Source organism: Penicillium coprophilum (assembly GCF_028826855.1).
Source record: "Penicillium coprophilum strain IBT 35676 chromosome Unknown utg000005l_segment0_segment0, whole genome shotgun sequence".
Classification (NCBI taxonomy): Eukaryota; Fungi; Ascomycota; class Eurotiomycetes; order Eurotiales; family Aspergillaceae; genus Penicillium; species Penicillium coprophilum.
The window spans coordinates 2851875-2871501 of record NW_026622724.1 but is presented as its reverse complement, the minus strand read 5'-3'; the positions used below and the strand labels follow the sequence as shown (position 1 = coordinate 2871501).

General features: G+C 48.9%; 9 protein-coding genes across 9 annotated transcripts; 5 read left to right on the top strand and 4 right to left on the bottom strand.

The window, feature by feature from the left end:
• Positions 1–225: 225 nt before the first annotated feature.
• N7500_008622 (Short-chain dehydrogenase/reductase SDR) lies at positions 226–1130 on the bottom strand (the record flags this gene model as incomplete). Its single annotated transcript, XM_056679766.1, has 2 exons — positions 226–848; positions 917–1130. The coding sequence occupies 2 exons, from the start codon at positions 1128–1130 to the stop codon at positions 226–228; spliced, it is 837 nt and encodes a 278-aa protein (XP_056530138.1).
• A 276-nt stretch (positions 1131–1406) lies between these two features.
• N7500_008621 (aldo/keto reductase) lies at positions 1407–2523 on the bottom strand (the record flags this gene model as incomplete). Its single annotated transcript, XM_056679765.1, has 4 exons — positions 1407–1606; positions 1670–1997; positions 2055–2316; positions 2384–2523. 4 exons carry the CDS (start codon positions 2521–2523, stop codon positions 1407–1409), a joined length of 930 nt encoding a protein of 309 aa, XP_056530137.1.
• Positions 2524–4817: 2294 nt separating this feature from the next.
• N7500_008620 (GFA family protein) lies at positions 4818–5532 on the bottom strand (the record flags this gene model as incomplete). Its single annotated transcript, XM_056679764.1, has 3 exons — positions 4818–5157; positions 5281–5460; positions 5525–5532. The coding sequence occupies 3 exons, from the start codon at positions 5530–5532 to the stop codon at positions 4818–4820; spliced, it is 528 nt and encodes a 175-aa protein (XP_056530136.1).
• A 466-nt stretch (positions 5533–5998) lies between these two features.
• On the top strand, positions 5999–6619 carry N7500_008619 (coiled-coil-helix-coiled-coil-helix domain-containing protein; the record flags this gene model as incomplete). Its single annotated transcript, XM_056679763.1, has 4 exons — positions 5999–6048; positions 6164–6198; positions 6282–6396; positions 6505–6619. 4 exons carry the CDS (start codon positions 5999–6001, stop codon positions 6617–6619), a joined length of 315 nt encoding a protein of 104 aa, XP_056530135.1.
• Positions 6620–6940: 321 nt separating this feature from the next.
• On the top strand, positions 6941–9431 carry N7500_008618 (nitrogen permease regulator 3 family protein; the record flags this gene model as incomplete). Its single annotated transcript, XM_056679762.1, has 4 exons — positions 6941–7089; positions 7232–8007; positions 8061–8482; positions 8535–9431. The coding sequence occupies 4 exons, from the start codon at positions 6941–6943 to the stop codon at positions 9429–9431; spliced, it is 2244 nt and encodes a 747-aa protein (XP_056530134.1).
• A 2205-nt stretch (positions 9432–11636) lies between these two features.
• N7500_008617 (La domain family) lies at positions 11637–14690 on the top strand (the record flags this gene model as incomplete). The annotated part of the gene is made up of 2 exons (XM_056679761.1): positions 11637–14056; positions 14120–14690. 2 exons carry the CDS (start codon positions 11637–11639, stop codon positions 14688–14690), a joined length of 2991 nt encoding a protein of 996 aa, XP_056530133.1.
• A 1127-nt stretch (positions 14691–15817) lies between these two features.
• On the top strand, positions 15818–17195 carry N7500_008616 (SPFH domain-containing protein; the record flags this gene model as incomplete). Its single annotated transcript, XM_056679760.1, has 2 exons — positions 15818–16305; positions 16397–17195. The coding sequence occupies 2 exons, from the start codon at positions 15818–15820 to the stop codon at positions 17193–17195; spliced, it is 1287 nt and encodes a 428-aa protein (XP_056530132.1).
• A 600-nt stretch (positions 17196–17795) lies between these two features.
• Positions 17796–18593, bottom strand: N7500_008615 (uncharacterized protein; the record flags this gene model as incomplete). The annotated part of the gene is made up of 1 exon (XM_056679759.1): positions 17796–18593. The coding sequence occupies one exon, from the start codon at positions 18591–18593 to the stop codon at positions 17796–17798; it is 798 nt and encodes a 265-aa protein (XP_056530131.1).
• Positions 18594–19029: 436 nt separating this feature from the next.
• Positions 19030–19446, top strand: N7500_008614 (uncharacterized protein; the record flags this gene model as incomplete). The annotated part of the gene is made up of 1 exon (XM_056679758.1): positions 19030–19446. One exon carries the CDS (start codon positions 19030–19032, stop codon positions 19444–19446), a length of 417 nt encoding a protein of 138 aa, XP_056530130.1.
• Between the last annotated feature and the right edge of the window lie 181 nt (positions 19447–19627).

Below are 19627 nucleotides of genomic sequence, written 5' to 3'. Positions count from 1 at the left end.
TATCACTGCAGCTCCAGGAGTCTCACAGGGAAAACAGGGATCACGGTATTTAGCGGGGATTTGCAACTGCTCTGCATTTGGCGAAACGTCCGGTGTTAGGAGGTAGAGGTCAATTCAGAACTATATTAGCATTACTCCGTACTCAATCCCCAAAAAGCAGAGAACATCTTGTCCAACAAGAAAACATCTTGCTCACAAAACTCACTCCCTATAGATTTGAACACCTCAGGGCAAAATCTCTTTCCCTTTCCAATCCCAGCACCTCCCTCTCCCTCCTTCGGCGTCCGATGGCAACCCCACAAGAACGTCCAACAGCTTTTCGGCCGCCTCAGCTGGCTCCAGCATTTCCCTACTTCCCCAATAATCCTTGGTAAAATCCGTATGCACAGTCCCAGGGTGCAACGCCACTGAAATTGCCCTCTGCGCACTCTTCGCGCGCAAATGCAAATCAAAAGTCTTGGCCAATTGGAAGACGGCTGCCTTACTTGCACGATAGGAATACCATCCACCCGAGGCATTGTCGGATATTGAGCCGACTCGAGCAGCCATCATTGCATAGATGGCATGCGAAGGCAAAAACAGCGGTCCAGGAGAGTCGATTGCAGAGCTGGCTTCTATTGGCGGGAATTCTGGTGACATTTTCAATGGGACGAATGGCGATAGGTGCTTCATGAGTAGCAAGGGGCCGATAGAGTTGACTTTGAAGCTGTCGAGCGCATTGGCAGCGTCGATTTTACTTGGTGATTTTTCCGCATGCAAAACGCCAGGGATTGTTAATCCTAGCCTGAGTGGTGTGTTCGGATATTCTTGGCGGATTGTGTCTGCCATTGCTGATATCGTAGACTCTTCTGAAGAGTTGGTTAGCCTTGTGGTTCCGATAAGAATATATTTCTGGGAATGGAGCTGCTTTATCTACCTGTTACGTCGACTTGTAGAATACGGAGTCTCTGCTTTGCGTCTTTGGGCATGCCCTTGGTTGACAGCAACCTTTCTTGGAGTTCATCGCAGTTCTTGCGTGCAGTTGCGATCACAGGGAGCTCAGTCCGGCTCAGGAGCTGCTGTGCGAAGGCAAACCCCAATCCTCGTGAGGCAGGGGTCACTAAGGCAAATCCATGAGCTGCTGGTAGCATGATGCACCTGGTGAGCCAATGTATATTTTTCTTTCTTCGAGTGATGTGGAATGGTGGAAGCAATTACAACATGGACGTTCTACCGACATATGACGTCATGGCGCATCGATTTAAGGTTTGATGTGATCTCCCAAGCTTGTCCAGAGCTACTCCGTAGGTACATCGTACCTAGATATGTTGTAGGCTTACTTCAGTGCAGTCTAGGACAACAGCCTGCATACATTCAAGAATTATAATTTAAATCTCTTGACTTGACTCCATGACGACCAGTATACCTCAAGTCTTTCCCTCCAGATCATTGAAAAAGACTCTACCAAACTCGTCACTGCTATCATTGAAACGAAGCTTCTTGTTGAGCTTTTCAATCTTCTTCATGTCCTCTGGGCTCAACTTGAAATCGCCTTGCAGGTTGGCTCTAATCCTCATAGGTGTTTTGGACTTCGGCAGCACCGAGTGGCCTTGCGAGACTCCCCAAGCTGTCAAGACATACTGCAATCAGTATAATGTAAACTAAATTCAGGCAAACCAGTCAGACTTACCAAGAGCAACCTGAGCACCGGTTTTGTCATACTGTTTTCCTATCTCAACCAGCACAGGCTCATCGATCAGCTTCGCGGGCCCGCCCTTCTCACTATAGAGACTGTTCTGGTTCCCAAACGGCGAGTAGTGCGTGATGTGTATACCATTCTCTCGATGCCATGCTGTGAAGTCATGCTGCTGCAGCCAGGGGTGACATTCAATCTGGTGCACAGCGGGTACGACAGAGCTGTTCTCGATCAGGCGCTCCATCTCGGATTTGTCGCAGTTTGAGACACCGATCGCCCTCGCCTTGCCGGTTTTCAGAAGCTTTTCCATTGCTTTGTAAGTCTGCCTTGGTGTCAATACGCTTGGTCTGACGGATCAACATATGAGTTTGCAACATACGTCAAGAATATCGATATTCTCCATGATTGGCTTCCCATCTTTTTTCGGAAAGAGATCCTCACCTCTCTTCCAGGCCACGGGCCAGTGCATCAGATACAGATCAACATAGTCCATTCCCAAATCATCAAGGGATTGCTGCAAAGCCGGTGCCACGTCGTCCGGATGGTGCTTGTTGTTCCATAGCTTGGTTGTGATGAAGATGTCTTCGCGCGGAACGCCGCTTTTCTTGACGCCTTTTCCGACAGCCTTCTCGGTTCCGTAACTAATACAGAGTTAGTATTTTATATTGAACTTGTCGGTCGTCTCAGCCTTGAAACAAAGCTACTTACACGCGCGCGGTGTCGATGTGACGGTATCCTGCCTTGAGTGCCTCCACTACGGCATCTTCCTGCGCACCTTCATCCTGCCAGGTGCCAAATCCAATGGCTGGGATCTCTGCTCCGGTGTTCAACTTCCATTTTGTAGGCATCTTGGGTTGATTGATATCGACAAGGATTCAACTGTTCATGCGTTGCTATCGTATCAGTTCGAATCCAGAGATCTACAGCGCTCATCGAAGGATTATTCAAGTATTATCCAACTGTGAAGTCACGTCAATGTGACGAATTAGATTGGCAGTTTGAGTTAATGACATGAAAATGACGTCTTCCAAATCTCATAGCATCACTTGAAGAGTGCAGAATGTGAAGCCCGGTAGAAATGTGAAACTCATTCAGTCAGCAAGTTTGAGAATTTCACCACAGCTAGCGGTTCTTTATCTGAGTACCGATGAGCCGCTTGGGACTTGGATGTGCTAGCATTTTGCCAGCGACAGGCTCTGGGTTTTCAAATGATGTCTTGCCTTCCACTAGCTCCGATGACAGATACACCGCATTAAACATTAAGGGCCTTCACTTTTCTATATTACAGATCACATGCTGGGAGTTATCTCGTGTGCGTGACGACGCTGCTGGCTCTTGCTATCAAAGTGCTCTTGCGATCGAACTTGCTTTTGATACATTTTCACCAGGGATTCCATGATATCTCCTCAGGCAAATTAGGATACTATATGCCAAGAACTATTTTTCGAACGCATAGCATTCGCATGCTGCGGATTTTCACATCCTGCCATCGGCCACCCTAGGTTGCTTATGGGTAAGGTGTCGAGGTGCGATTCACCCGACAACCTTTGATGATTGCTCAACACTAGAGGCTCAAGGTCTCTGGCATGCTGCGAGCAGCCATGATACCACTCTAACGATGTGCAGGGCCACACAATCCACTGTACTTACATCATCGAGCGTGGAAGGTGCATGGGAACATTTCCAAGCAAGTCAGGTCATCTCCTCCATCGCAGTATGTATTGCTACCTCGGTCTCGAACCATCCCTTCTTTGACTAGCCATTTAGCATGCAAATCCAAGTTCCCTTCACAATACCCACTGACATCCACCCCAACCCTCGGCCCAGCTATTTCGCCGATGTTTGATGCCAAGACAAACAACGCCTGAGGTCGTACGCGTCTACCGTAGCTTACCGCTTTAGTTTATATAGCGAGCTCCACTCGCAGATTTTTTTCTTCCTTCAGCATCGCTGGGAATTCTCCAGCTTTTACTTTTTTACTTTTGTTTTCTTTTTCCCAGCTTGGACTGTGTCTAATGATGGCATACAATCCAGCTGTGCTCAAAGCCTGAGGTTAATCTCAGCGCTGCGAATGCTCGGTTTCATTTTTCTCAAAAGGTAAGGAAAATCTTTTTTTTTTTTTCAATCCCACCCCGGGGATGATTATATTATAGACATGCAAAGGCATTCCTCAATCAGAAGATCCATGTTGAATCTGTCATACTTTTAAGTTTCAGCCTTGTCTGACCCATCACAACAACACCATTACTTTATAAGCCATTTATTGAGTGATCCTTGACTAACAATCTCTCGCTCAGGTACATCACACTTGAATTTAATCCCATCCCTCCATTGCGGCTGTTGCCTTGCATGAAGAAATTTGAACGAACGGGCGGACATAACGTACCCATCTCCTGCATCCAACAAAACCAGAGCGTACAAACTCTGTGGGTGCATGGGGGTGGATTACTTGTTGAGAATTCGTCACCTGACCCAATGCCCTTGTCGCAATTATTTCATGTCGCATCGACAAGTTGAGACCAGTATTTCTAACGGAAATTCTAGGTAATTCATCACTATCTCTCCACCCTTCCTCGACATGGTCATACTTTGCATGATGAATGTGTTATTCACACTGTTGGACTTGGACTTCGGTCCGGGAATGAACATTTATACAAAAATCTGATTTAATGAGGTATGTCGCTCCTATGGATCGGAAAAATCGTATTTCTTGCTGACTGACCTGAAGCCTGACTTAGATGCCATGTCTTCATTTCGCTTTTGACTCTTGCTTCTTGCTTGAATGCCGTTGCTGACTGGACATAAGTGAACAAATAGGAATATCCCAGGTAGACCATTTGGCTTGTTGACCGTGAGTTTACCCTGCTTCCAAATCCTACCTTGTTGCATGATGAACACCACTATGCTGTTCTTATCTGAACTATCATGTCGATAAACCATTTTCACCTTGGAGAACTGATCTTTTCCTTGACTACTATCATTTCACTCATTTCGTGATACGATCAATTGCTAACATGCATCACAGGAGCCTCTGGTCATTTATAATAGCTTAATACCAAGTAATATTTTTTGGAACACTCACATCCGTATTTTCGGGCTTGTCCTGAGCTCTCCTATCCATTTCGTAACTTTTTTTTTTAGACTACCTTGCTCCCATGGATGCTTGCGTGGTATTTCCTTGCTCGATAAACAAACCATGCTTCTTGTGCCATCCCTCGAGACTGTCTACACCATACACTTCGTGCACACTCTTCTTTCCCTCCGGCCACCGCGCCCATGCCGGCTTCGATCCACTCATGATGCACACCATCTCGTCAGGCACCGGCAACTCCGTATCGATTGCAGAGGCAAACGGATGAATCAATTCAGGCCAATGGTGGTCCCAAAGCCACAACATAGTACTGCAGTTCGAGCAGAAGTTGCGCTCGGAGGAGCAAAGCTGTTCATCCGGTGTGCCGCGGTCTTTGATAGCAGTGTATTTCCTGGTCATAACGTTAGCGTATGTCGATGTTGATATGATTTGTATATTCTATCGTAGGGAATGGCAGTTTCGCCGTGGATCTTAGGCTCGAAAGTGCCAGTGAGTGGATATGGATGGGCCATACTTGATCAGATCTTTGCCTTTGATGATGTTCAGGCTATCGGCGATACCGCCCAGGTTCACAGCACCGACATATCCGCCTACTTTGCGGCAGATGCTGCAGGCGCATAGCTGGTAGGGAACTGGTGTGTGAGACTGGAGAGTAAATTCGACGCCACCGCATTGGCAGCTTCCTTCGAGGTTCCTATGAACCCGGTTAGTATGTCTGTTGCGGGGATGCACGGCGGTACTGATAAGGCTCCACGTACATGGGCATGATTTGGCGTGTTTGGTTGTTAAGCCGGCTGGCAGTGGGGGTATGAATACGATCAAAGTGATGTGGGTTGGCTCCTTGGAAGCAGGGTTGGGTTGGGTTAATCCAGAGTTGAGCGGTGGTACTCGATATATATACTTCTACCATTGAGGGGGAAATTCGACAACAAAACTAACAAAACAAGCAAACCGCACAGGCCTCGTATGATCAAATCAAGTATCAAACCTATATCCGAGCTCCCGAGTCCTATTCCCCAGACGCCGGAGTGATTTCATGCATCATCGACCGCACCCGGCAGCTGTGATTGGCGGAGTGATGTTTGTTCTGTTTGTCCTGTTTGTTTCTCAGACGGTTGGATTCGCTTTCGCCGACTGATGCTCACATTGATGGGCTAGTTTCTTGTCTGTACCAATCCAGAATTCCATCTTGTCGATATCAATAGCGGATACACGCTATAATTTTGCTGGAAATGAGTTTTGGAGCCCCCGGCGGTGGATCGGTGAACTACAAGCCATCACCGTAAGTTGCATGATTCCAACCGTGCATATGTGCGCCAGCGACGTGTTCTCTGGTGGATGAATGGGATTGGATCTCTTGCTTCTTATGATTACTGACCAAAAAAACCCGTCTACAGACCCGAGCGCGGTAGCTTTCCTCTTGACCACGAAGGTACGCCAATCACGCCCCATACCCAGAAGGAACTCGCAAGACCAGCAATACAATGGAGCTAATCACTATTCCGGATACAATAGGAGAATGCAAGCACATTATCTCGGGATATTTGAAGTGTATCAAGATGAACAAAGGCACCAACGATGAGGCATGTCGCAAATTGGCCAAGGAATACCTCGCCTGCCGAATGGACAAGTAGGTCAGCCCACTACACGGACACACTATATACCACAATTTGAGGAGGAATTGTGTCTGTGACGAATTTCAGAGCAAAATACTGATCAAGAAAACGTGTGTGATCAGGAACCTCATGGCGCCGGATAACTTCGAGAACCTTGGGTTGATCTTTAAAGATGACAAACAACAGACACCAGCCACACCAGCTGCAGGCGCAACAAATCCAGAACAGAAGAGTTGATATGGGCTTGAGAGATGTTGCATGATATTGTATGATATGAGAGAGTGGTGCTATTCCGTGTTATTCGGGTAGTGCGGGCATTATTCAAGGCGTTGCACATGAGAAAATGTATTTGGTACCTATTGGACTCAAGAAATAAGCAAATATGACCTGTGTATTCAGTACTCCGTATATGGGTTAGCATCGAAGTTCGCCAAATTTAACCAATCTGAATCGTAGCAACATGTTGAACCTCGCCCAATGCGGTTCCCCGCATGGGAAACCGTTCCCGCCCAGCCACTCTCTTGCAATCTCCAACTCCACGGAGCCTCAAGCTACCAAATGTCATCGATTGCGCGGCCACCAGACCCGTGCCTCGTGGCTATCATCCTCATTGTGCGCTCTCGCACCGGCCCCCGTCTCGTCTTCCACTACCCCCGAACCCCCTCAGCGAGAATCGCATTAAAACCACCAACAGGGGCGGCCGACGCGTCTCGCGCACTCGCACGCGATCCAAGAATACTGATTCAAGCTCGAGCTCAGATAGCGGCTTGAGTTCTGACGAAGACGAAGATGATCGGGAAACTCAGAGCCATGCTGGGGGAGTTCCGTGCTAGCGGGTCGCCGCGCTAGCAATTTCGGCCTTGATGACCATCTCCCCGCTACGGCATCGCCTGTTGCCGGTGAATCACAGCGTCCTGGGTCACTAGGCTCTGGACGCGGCTCGTCGGTTCGAAAACGGGCTGCGGTCTCCGATCCGGATCCTGACGACGATGCGGGGACGGCATCTGATCGGCCTGATGATGGTCCTGGGAGCTCTAGACCGCCTTGGGAGTCGCTTTTGGGTGTGCCTGGGAGTGTATGGGAGAAATTGCTTAGCCCATCTCGGTCATGGCACAAGCGGCGTTTCGAGGTTGGGATCAATGATTTGGCGCTTATTGGTTGGCCGGTCTTTGTGCGTGAGGATGGCTCGTGGCGCAAGCAACGACGCAAGAAGCAGAAGAAGCCTTGTCCTGAATGGGACGGTGGGGAGTTGGGTCACAATGAGAGCTCTGAGGAAGGCAAGAAGGACGAGCAATTTGTTACTTCGCCTGATCTGGGTGCTAGTGTCGCTTCGATTTCGGAGTCTTTGACATCGCCGACAGACAGCAAGCGTGGGTCGACTAGCGGACGGCCTGGGAAACCAGATGAGTCGCTTGATCCGGAGGACAAAGACCATATGACAATGTTCAATGTGGTGTTTGTTGTGGATCCTCCTTTGCTGGAGTACTCCATGCGCGTGAAGGAAATCTACGAGAATATCATCAAGAAATTCGCGAAGGCCCTTAAATGGGAACAGGCTCGCACTGACTATGTGTGGAAGGAGTCTCAACATATTCTCCAAGTGAGGAGAAGAGCACGAGAGACAAGTATGTTTCCTACTAATAGGTATCCTGCTGGAGCTAACAGTGATACTGGACAGAAACATCGACACATAATCTTTACTCGGAATTGATATCTCAGTCTTCTCTAGCTCGAGCTATTTACACTGTTTACAGCAGTATATCGGCATCCAAAATCGCATCCGTATCGCTCAGCCCGGATGTTTCCATCTCGCTCCAGATTCCACCTTTGACCTCTACACCATACCTTACTGGTCCTATGGATAAAGCATACCCAGGTTTATGGCTCACGACAGCAGACAGTGCAAGCACTGTCGACGATCCAAGTGCAGATGAAATCAATACGCCACATCAGGTCCTGGCAAAGCACTTTGCTCTACTTCTGTTAGACAGCGAAGCCGCCATTGTCAAGGACGTCGAGGCGTCTGGGGGTGCACTTGCCCCTGCACTTGCGCATTATATCCGATGCTCCAAGCCAACCAAGTCATTTGCACAGATATCAGTATCATCGGGAATCCCACTATCCCATATTCAGATGCTGTCAAGTCATCTAGTGTACTGGCGTCGTGCTCGCGCCATCCCCCCCCATCAACCAGCGAGATACATACATCGTCTCTCCCAACTGTGACTTGAGCAAGCTTGAAATAGCTACGATCGCTTATCAGACAGCATTCCCAACATACCCTAGTTTGCCGAAAATGCTTTCCACTCTCAGTGGTACCCCTCGCCCTTATAGCAACTTCATCCCTAGTAAAGACCACAAGGAGATATACTTTACTATTCTGGCGTGGTTGCTGCGCGGCGGATGGGTCACGCAGCTTCGCACTTTCGCGCGTATCAAAGTTTCGCCCGATATCAAAATGGCCGTGGAGATGGCGATGCGCAAGGAGGAAGTCGAGCGATATCTGGCCAAGGGCAACTCAAACTCGATCTCAGTCGATGAGGACAGCGACTCCGATGATGAAAACGACGATGCGAATTCTTCATCGTCCTCTTCCCTCGACAGCAACGGCAGCGGAGATGAAACACCCACGCCTACTCGGCTCGACCCACACGCGCAACTGCGCTCTTCTCACAAACTCCTCGATCAATCCACAGCTCTCCGGCTTTCTTCCTTCATACTTTCCCCACACCGCGCATCCCCACTCGAGTCTCGCTGGCTTGACGAAATCTTCTCTCGATTCTCTGACAACCCAATTGTCCAGGGAGACGAAAACGCCAGTCCGTACATCACGCCCAACGATAACCAAGCCTTACATAAGAAGTACTGGCCTATCTTTATCAAGTACTTCAATGGCCACGATGCCCTCGAGAAGATCTGCGTGCGCGAGAATCTCAAGCGCAAGCTCGTCTGGCAGGTCCTTATGCGCCTGGGCCTGGGCACCGGTCCGCTGGGCGCTATGGATCTCGATCCGCGTGAACAGGTGTTGGTCAGTTTTCGACATTGGTAGGTATTCTTTTTGGTGTTGGTATAGAATATGGAACATGGAGTTTTAGAACAATGATATCCCTCTTTTACTTGTCGGTTTCCATATTCGGTAAATCCCATAGATCACGGACACCTGAGGCAGGGTTCAGGGATAATTACAGCCCGCCCGACCCCGGCGTATTCAAATTACATACCCACCCTCTCATTCCGATGGTTTCCGCTTGCCCTCAGCCCTAATCACTGCCGAAAGCACAACGTTTGATGAGGTAAAAGAGAATTGGGATGGATTGATTTGGGGGTCTTTTAGATGAATTGGGTTGATTGGTATCATTTTTTTATCATTTAAGAACAAATCAAGTGACGGAATGTATACAACGTTAGGAGTTGGGTAGGGGTATTTCACGTGTTGAAAGTATACACATTCTTTTCGCACAATGGCAGGTAATTTATTTTTACTCTTCTTCAGGACTGAAGATTCAAATGTATCAGTTTGTAATCCACTTACCCCGAGAATTTCATCGGCCCGTATATCCGAACAATCAAACGGTCTCCAACGGGGGAAGATTACCAGATGGAATTGGGTCTTTGGGCGTGTGTATATGGAGGTGTAAGGTTAACCATCACACTCGACTGTATGAGATTGAAGTAATGATATCTCATGGGAGAAGTTACCCAAAGAAACCGTCGACTCCCACGTCAGATATTTCTATTGTGCGCCAATGGCCGGAGGGGCTCCGGTGGACCCCGCGATGTTCAGATGCAGTTGTGTATTTTTGCTTCACGTTGATGAGCTGAGAATCAGTATTACAGGTATTCCATTGTATTCTTGGTGATATCTCTTGTGAGTACTTGAATATAAGCTCCATCAATACAAGAGAAGGTCTTGAATAGAAGGTTTAGAGCAAGAACGCCATAGTGTCATCCAATTGGCTGGACATTGGTTGCTTGAGACCTCATCCTGAATATCGCCACTTGGACAGCTATTCTAATCATGGGTCGCCTGAGCTGGGATCGCTATTGGGCCAACACTCTTGAAAGAAGCATGCGGCTCAATTAGATTTGGCTTTGATATTGATCTTGGTTGGGTTCATTGACCCTGTGCGTAGAAGAAGAGTCCCAAGAAGTACCTTCAGTACCAAGGTTGATGACCTCGGCAATGCAAATACACAGGTGAACATACATGTAATGTGTATAGAAGGTGTATATAAGGGATTCAGGTGTTTCTTCGAGAATGGATATCAGTATATATTACTTCATCTTTACCATGAGAAATGTGCCTCAATCCGCTACCTCCGAGATCTCTATGGGGGTAACCAAGGGAGCCTAGACAGGCAATTCTAGAGTCGAAGTAAGGTATATACACATATAATATATATACCTTGGAATAATGAAGAGAGCACAAGGGTGATATAAAGATCCTGGGAAATTCCACAATAAAAAAATAGTCGTACAAAAAAACAAAATGTACCTCTCAATTAATTACGCGTAAAGAAAAAACCCCGCTACCAGTTCTGCCCTGAACCAAATAATTTTGTGTCTTCTCTCTTCTCTCTCTCCTACATTTCTCCGGGCTGTTTTTCTCCCTTCCGCTTCCCTGATTTCTCCTCGGTACCTCTCCGTCTCAGAGAGAACCGACACTTACCCTCACGTGCAAATCGCGGTTTTTCAAGGTCTTGTTCGCCTTGTCAAATTCCACTTCCAGTGCATCCGACTCGCAAACCCTTTCGTGAACCTGACGACGTCGAGGCAGTGCCTTCGTAGCGTCTTCGGTGGGATTTTTATTTTCCCTCCCTTCTACATCTTACTCTTTGTTCTTTGACCTGTGTGCTCACAAGCAACGGCTGTTGAGATCACTTCATCCCGAGAAATCGACGGCCCATTTAATCAATGCGATTTGTGGTCTAGACGATCCTCTCAGCAGATAAAACCCCTTTCGACTGCCCTTTGCGACCCGATACCCCCGCGGTCCTTCGTCTCGCTACGCACACGAAATCGTCCTTTCGACAACACAATTGAGAGCCTCTCTGAAAAGACAGGAAGCTACAGATTAGTGGGGTCACAAAAGCTGGAATTTTTCCCTTTTCTTGATCTCCACTTGCGCAGGTGCCATCTCGCCCTAGGCGTAGACTGAGATCTAGAGTCCCCACAAGGTCGTCCGGGTAAAATATCCCGCACCTCAATTTTTTTTTCACACTCGATCAGAGCTACAGTAAGCTCTCAATCCGACATGTCTACGTTTTCGTACGCACAAGCCGCCAAGGGCGTCTCCGGGACACCGACCCCGTCCAAGACACCCTCAGAACCCGAGAAGACCGACTCCAAACCGGAGGAGAAGACCGCCGTTGAGACCACAACGGATGACGCACCGGCCCCCATTGAGTCTGAACCCGTCCAAAAATCCGAGGTAGCAGCAGAGGAGAGCAAGGATGATGACGATTTCACCACTGTCACCAACAAGCATGCCGCCAAGACAAAGGCCCTTCACTCTCGAACATCAAGCCCAAGTGTTCGCACAGGCTCAAAGTCACGCAAGTCGAAGGATGAGGACTCAAATACCTCCAACGGTAACGCAGATGCTAGCGCTGAGAAGCAGGCTCCTAGTGAGGGACAGACCGAGAAGGCCGAAGGTGCCGCAGAGAAGTCTACTGAGAAGCCCGAGGATTCTGAGAAAGTCGCATCACCACCCAAGGAGCTGAAGGCTGCTCCTCTCCCCTCAGTCAACATTTGGCAACAGAGACGAGAGGCCCAGGACGCCAAGGTCAAGGCTGTTCCCAAGTCCGCTTCCACCAGCAAGGCCCCCTCCAAGGCTGCCTCGACTGTCGATGAGACCCAGCAAGACTCCAAGGCTGGCTCTAAGAAGAAGGGTGCCGATGGCGCACAGGAAGGCTCCAAGGACCGCAAGAAGACTGATGGCGGAAAGGGACGCGATGCCGGATCAGTTCCCCCAGTCGAAGACGCTACTGCTTGGCCTACTCCCCAAGTTGCGATTGGCGAAGAGAAGAAGAAGGTTCAGGAAAAGACTGATAAGAGCCCCGTCATCAGACCCCATGGAAAAGAAAAGTGGACACCAGTTCCTTACGTCCCCACTGCTGTTTTCAACACCCCACTCCCATCCGCCGGTGGCCGTGGAGGCAGACGCGCCACTCGTGGTGGCCGGGAAAGTGGCCGTGGAGCTCACGGCAATGGTGCTTCTAACACAGACAAGGCTGCTTCTGGACAGGCCGCCCAAGGCGCAAAGCCTGCCTCTGGAGATCGCGGACGCCACGAGTCTGGCACTGGACGTGCCGCTTCTCTTCCCGCACAGTCGAGACGATCCCCCAGCGCCGACGCCAGTGCTGCAGCTGATGCACGCAAGGCTTCCCAGGCAGCCGAGCGCGGCCGTGGAGCCCGCAACGGAGATGAGAGCAACAAGCAGATGAATGGTGGAGAGAATGTCTCCCGCTCTCAGCGTGAGGGCAAGGCCTTTGGAAGAAACCAGGATGCCCGTGCAGGTGACCGCAACCAGAAGGGTGGAAACTTGGCTGTTGACTCGCAGGCTGCTGCCCGCAGCAACGACCGTCGCTTCGAGGCCGGATCGAAGTCCGCCGACCCCGCCGGCTTGAACGAGTTCAACCGCGAACGTGGAGAGTTCCGCTCCGAGCGTGGAGGTCGTGGATCCAACCGCGGCCGTGGTGGCGCTTACTCCAACTTCGGCGGCCAGAACGCCCAGTTCAACGCGTCTATGTCCAACAACTCATTTGGTGCGCCCAAATTCGGCTTCAATGACCGTCAGCGCTCCCAGCATGGCCTCCCCACTGGATCTCAACAAGGAAACCGTATGCCTCTCCGATCGCCCTCTTTGCCCACTCCCGCAAACATGTACGGTGTTGTTTATCCTTTCCCAGGTGATATCAACGCGATGTATGGCTACCCAGCTGTCAACTCGGCCCCGATGAGCGCCATTCCCTACCAACAACAATACGTTGAGCCTTTCTCACTCATGAACATGCTCTCCATGCAATTGGAGTACTACTTTTCTGTCGACAACATGTGCAAGGACATGTTCCTTCGTAAGCAGATGGATTCTCAAGGTTTTGTGCCTCTGAACGTTCTTGCCAGCTTCAAGCGTGTCAAGTCTCTCACTGAAGACTTCGAGCTCCTCCGTCACGTGTCCCGTCAGCTCCGCAACGTTGAGTGTCAAACTGGTGAGGATGGCGTTGACCGCCTGCGCCCCAGAGACAAGTGGCAGCAATGGGTCCTCCCTGTGGACCAGCGCGAACCTGCCGCCCAGCATGACGGTGCCGCCCCTGCTAGCAAGACTGACGAGAACACCCCGGTTCACAGCCACTCCGAGAACGTCATCAATGGATCCGCTCCTCAGTTCGTGCCCAACGGTGTGGCTCATGATGTCAAGACCTCACTTTCTTCTACCGCCCCGGAATTCATGCCCTCATTGCTACCCACTGCAGTGAACGAGATTGCCAATGTAGGAAACCCCTGGACCTCCCCCGTCTCCCCTGACACTTCGACAACGTCGTTTTATTCGTCGTCTTCGTCTTTTCCCGTGGACCAGCCATTTGTTGACACTTCTTCCTCAGCGCGCGGATTAGATTCCCAGTCCGAACCTCCTTTCTCCTCTGATTTGGAACCGAAGTTTGACTCAGCAAGGTATGCTGAACTCTTTACTTGAGATTTATCATATGTAAGGCACTGACTGACTTTTACGAACAGCTTCGACACAGATCACTTTCAACACCAAAATGTCAGTGCTGATTGGTTGATCAACAAGTCTCTTGCCGAAGCGCATCAACCGACGCCCAAGTCAAATGGGAAAGGCCGTCTGCCCACAGAAACGTCCAATTATGTCCCCCAAAATTTCAATATGTCTCACCAAGAAACTTTCGATGGCCGAGACCGACCGGTGGCAAGAAGGTATAGCTTGGGAATGGCCCAGCCTTATCAATACTGGTCGTCCAGCTTGACAAAAAATTTCGATTCGCATCTGTACAATGAATTTAGGCGTTCTGCCCTCGATGATCTTTTAAGTCGACACATTGACAACGGTTTCATCGCGCTCATGGAGTTTTATCGGAAATGCCTGCTTCACCGTCGCCCCATCCCTGACCTCGTGATGTACGACTTGGTTCATCTCTCACACGATCAAATGCACCATCACACCCTTGTCTCCAATATGATCCAGGAAACTATTGCCAGTGGAAAGATGAAATTACACAACCGGGGGAAGATCAGCAAATATTTCAATACCCAGCACGGCAAGAAGGCCAGAGAAAAGTTATCATGAGCCCTTTTTTGCATTTTTTCCCCCGAATTTTGCTTCTTTGCGACACGTCCACTTCCTACTGCTTGTTCATCTTTCATGGCCAACATTATTTTGCTTTTTTTGTTCAAAATGCTCTTTTTTTTTGCATGCATATGCGCCAAATTTTCTTCTAGAGTTCCAAGTGACCCCTTCATTTCAATAACGCGGTCTGGCTTCTCGGTCAACTCGAAGCTTCGGAGTTCTGTCTTCCCTTTTTTTTTTTTAATTTTCTATTGCTTTTCAGTCATGGGAGGTACTCAAAACGTTCTGGCGTCCGGACATGATTTTACTGGCAGTCTTCTTTCTTTGCCTGCCACTACGGTGTGCCGGCCCCCAAAATTCGTTTTTTTCTACCCTTGACATAGATATTTCCACTCCATTATTTTTCTTGTTTCCTTCCTGAGGTTGTGATTTTCCTTTATCGATCCAGTCAATTTCAGATCCAAGCCTTCCATCGGGTTTGGATCTTAACAAGTATCAGCATGGCAATGACCCAGAAAAAGCACATGTCTTAAGAGTCTTGTCTGAGGTTATCTGTGTGTTTCAAATTTCGTTCCTGGTGCCAATCGGAGAAAATAAGTCCAGCATATCTACATTGCTGATCTCTTCCTGGGTGACCGTCCATTCGGTCTGCCTAGTTCTTCTTTGGACAACTTCTCCGAAGTGAGTTGATCCATTTCAGTGCTTTGTTCTTCTTGCTGGGGCTCCTGGAAAGAATGCTTTGTTTTCTGTTTTGCATAAACCGGGCTATCCAGGTCCTCTGTGGAGTAATATGATTGATATGATTGATATGCATACTATGTACTCCATGATATTAAACTTGTTATGTAAGATATTTGAAGAGTGTCAACTGTAAGACGTATCAAAATGCATAATGAGAACCAACTGCATGAAACCGTCTTGGAAGTCATAGTAAGTCGCATCTGATAGAATGAGGTCGATCGTTCCTGCCTCAGGCAGAAAGATCTTGCAATCCAAACGGAGATAATTCAATCCCGATCCGGCTGTAACAGCTCCCTTTCCCCTCTCTAGCTCTGTTCTACACGTCCAATCCATTGTTCTCCTTTTCATTTGAACATCTTTGCATCTGAACTCACCTCTTTCTAAACATGGAGGGCGCATCCCGGCAAACGTCACGTCTACTCCGGCCTCGTGGCCAGAAACTCCTTCAGCAACGTTTCACACGAACCTCCACAGTCAGCGCCACACCCTTCACTCAGATCCAACGACGGACACTATCAAATTCTTCCCAGTCTCTTGCTCCAGAGTCTCTTTTCAACAGCTTCAAAAATGGCGGTTCATACAACGAGGGACCCACTAGCTATTTCTCCAACCGACAGACCCTCCCCGCGAACACCGTTGTGCGGTTCGTCCCACAACAGACAGCATGGATCGTCGAGCGCATGGGAAAGTTTGACCGTATCCTAGAACCCGGTCTTGCAATTCTTGTGCCTTTCTTGGACCGAATTGCCTACGTGAAGAGCTTGAAGGAGGCGGCTATTGAGATCCCCAGCCAGAATGCCATTACAGCGGATAATGTCACCCTGGAGCTGGATGGTGTGCTATATACGCGTGTTTTTGATGCATACAAGGCAAGGTAAGTGATTCCACGGCGTGTTCCTGGTTGTTGTGTGGAATTGGACCAGTCGAAACAAAGCAATCACTAATACGTCAATCGTCATTTGTAGCTACGGAGTCGAGGATGCAGAATACGCTATTTCGCAACTTGCGCAGACGACTATGCGTTCCGAGATCGGTCAGTTGACCCTCGACCACGTTCTTAAGGAACGCGCCAATCTCAATACAAACATCACCAAGGCTATCAACGAGGCCGCCCAGGAATGGGGTGTCGTCTGTCTCCGATATGAGATTAGGGATATCCATGCACCCGAGGCCGTTGTCGCTGCTATGCACCGCCAGGTCACTGCTGAGCGTTCCAAGCGAGCTGAGATCCTCGAGTCTGAAGGTCAACGTCAGAGTGCGATCAACATTGCCGAGGGCCGCAAGCAGTCTGTGATTTTGGCTTCTGAGGCTCTGCGCGCTGAGAAGGTCAACCATGCTTCCGGTGAAGCTGAGGCTATCAAACTTAAGGCCGAGGCTACCGCGCTCGGCATTGACGCTGTTGCTCGGGCCATTGAGGAGGGTGGCGATAATGCCCACAACGCTATGAGTCTCAGTGTCGCTGAGAAGTACGTTTCGGCTTGGTCGAACTTGGCACGTGAGGGCACAGCTGTTGTCGTCCCTGGAAATGTCGGAGATATGGGTGGTATGATCGCCAACGCCATGGCTGTTTATGGCAAAGTCAGCGAGACACAGGCTCGGGGTTTGGCGAAGAAATCTCTTGGGATCGAGGAAAGCTCTCGGTCATCGGAGACACCGCAAAACAGCCAGGCACCGAGATTTTTTGAGGAGCAGCTTGAGCAGAACACCGCCTCGAAGACTGCAGAGGAGGGATTTGAGGTTGCCGCCAATGAACACAAGAATTAGGCGTCTGTACTTCACCTTGCCGACACGCGAACGACGACTCCTCTCCTGATGTGACTTTAATTCCCTTCACCTTTTTTTCCTCTGTTCCGACACCACTCTGCTCTTCCACATACTCTTGAACGGGCTCCTCACATGTATCCACCACATCTCGTTTCCGCTTACTTTTCCCGCTCTCACTGCCTGTTATCCTCCCATTGTTTTCCGGCATCTGTTTAGGAGTCCTCTAAAACGCACGAGCTTTGCTTTGCATATGGCATGGAATTCGCCATATTGGTTCCTGTATGTGTACATAAAGGAATTGTTGTTGATCAGATAGGCTAAGAGGAAGGAGAATATCTCAATGTACAAGTATCAGTATCTTATATTGCTTTTCAGGAATTGTACGTCTGTTGAGACATCCGATGTTACTTACGTTAGCTCAGCTTTTTGCCGGTGGTCTCATCACTGGTATTATTCTTGCAGATCTACCCAGGCTTCAACATAGAAATATACTATCTCCACCCTGCCTCTTCTTCGAGGGGCCATCTGTTTTATTTACCATCAAACTACAATTGAAATAGAGGCCGCCAAGAATAAGTGTATTACTACCAGCTATTAGGATCAAGCAACACAAAGCGATGCAGGAATAGGTTCAATATCAAACCGGATCTCAAGCGAACAACTCTCATCCCACGTCACAATTCTAGAAATATAATACGTACCTCTAGGATATATTTCCAGCACCAGATAAACCGCACACTTCCCAATCCGCGTACCCAGTAGGCCCTGGTACTCAGGCGTGTTATACTCCCAGACCCGCGGAGCTCGACAGACCGGAGGCCATGTGAGACCGTTGCGCGGGGAATATAGAATATTCTGCACGAACTTCCTCGTATGGATATTGGCGATATCACAAACATAGAAGTGTCGTAGACTCTGGGGCTCACCAGTCTCCTGCATATGAGCTCGTGCAATCTGGGAAAACTGTGGTCCGTCGATTCTGAACATTCCCTCGGCGATCATCAGTCCCTTTCCCACTAGGATGTCATATATGTTTTCACAGCCAGCTGCTCCCAGAGCGCCCTTGGCATACTTTTGCGTCAAGGTCTGGTTGTAGATCGCTTCGTTGGAATATCCTAGCTTGAAGGCGCTGTGGGATACTTGGAATGGGATGCTGCCCTTGGTAGTACTGACGTACCAGTCTGCTGTTATGAGGTCGTCGACGCTCAGTGTGCTGGGCTGCATTTTGCAGGTTTTGCCTGTGGGGTCTTCAAGCCATCGTTGTCGGATGGCTCCTGAGTCTTGGATTCTACCGTATCGTCGTTCTGGGGTGGATGTTGCTGGAGGTGTGTCTGGTATGGTGACTGAATTCCCTTGGGAAGGAATGGGGAGCATAGAGGACTGCTTTGATGATGCCATGCTGGTCAGTAGTTTGCCTGTCAATTGCTCAAATTAGAATGAGGATATTTATAGTACACGTCGGTTTAAAAGAGATTTGCTTGAGTCGGGTTGTAGATAGTCCATACAAAAAAAAAGAATAAGAGTATCGAAACAAAGACAATAATGCCTGGAAGAAATCAAGTACAAAGGCAATGTAGATTACTGAATTACAGAGACCGTTTGTTTGAAAGGCTTGACAAAGCGTGAAAAGTGCCGTTTCAGGAGCTTTGTTCTTCTTTGCGCACATCAGTGTTTGTCTGAACAAGACAATCTCAACTCAGATAACAATAAAAGCCTGGGATTTTCCCCCTGATCGAGTCTTTCTTCCCATCTCTCATCCACTGCCTACAAATCCTGTATCGGAGTTTTGACATCTACAGACCATCCAGACCCCTGTCTTATATCACCCACAACCATGTCTTTTGCTAAACCTAGCCACCTGAGCTATGAACAGCATTTCGAGCGTGAATGCGAGCTCTTCCTGGAGGCCCTGATAAGGGAGGCCGACTCCCTCCACCATTTGGAGGATCGTCGCGCAGGTACCATTCAGGTCATTTGTGATCTGATTGTTCAGCTGGAGATTCTCGGATGGGTCGCTGAGACTATGGCAAGAAAGTCCCCGATGTGTCCCACAGTCCTGATTAGCCCGCCTGGCTATTTCAGTGGTGAATTCCAGGGTTATTGTCGTGCACAGATTCTGCCTGCTTTGGTTAGGTCCCTGATTTGCCTGAGAGAGTCGACTACTATCCATCGTGATATCAACTACACGGTTGCTGGTCAGTTGGAGGCAATCCACGACGATTTGACGTTTATCCTGGATTGTCGTGAGTAGTTGTATTGTGTTATTTGCTGTTTTCTTTGGTCAAGTTGTCGAACTGTGTTTGAGTAAGTTGAATATGAGGTCAGGTATACAGATTTCGCTCAACAGGATGATATCAGTAAACATGGCCTCTGTTTTAGATAGTCAAGAATAGTACATTATATTGGCTAGAAAAATGGAACAGTTTACCATA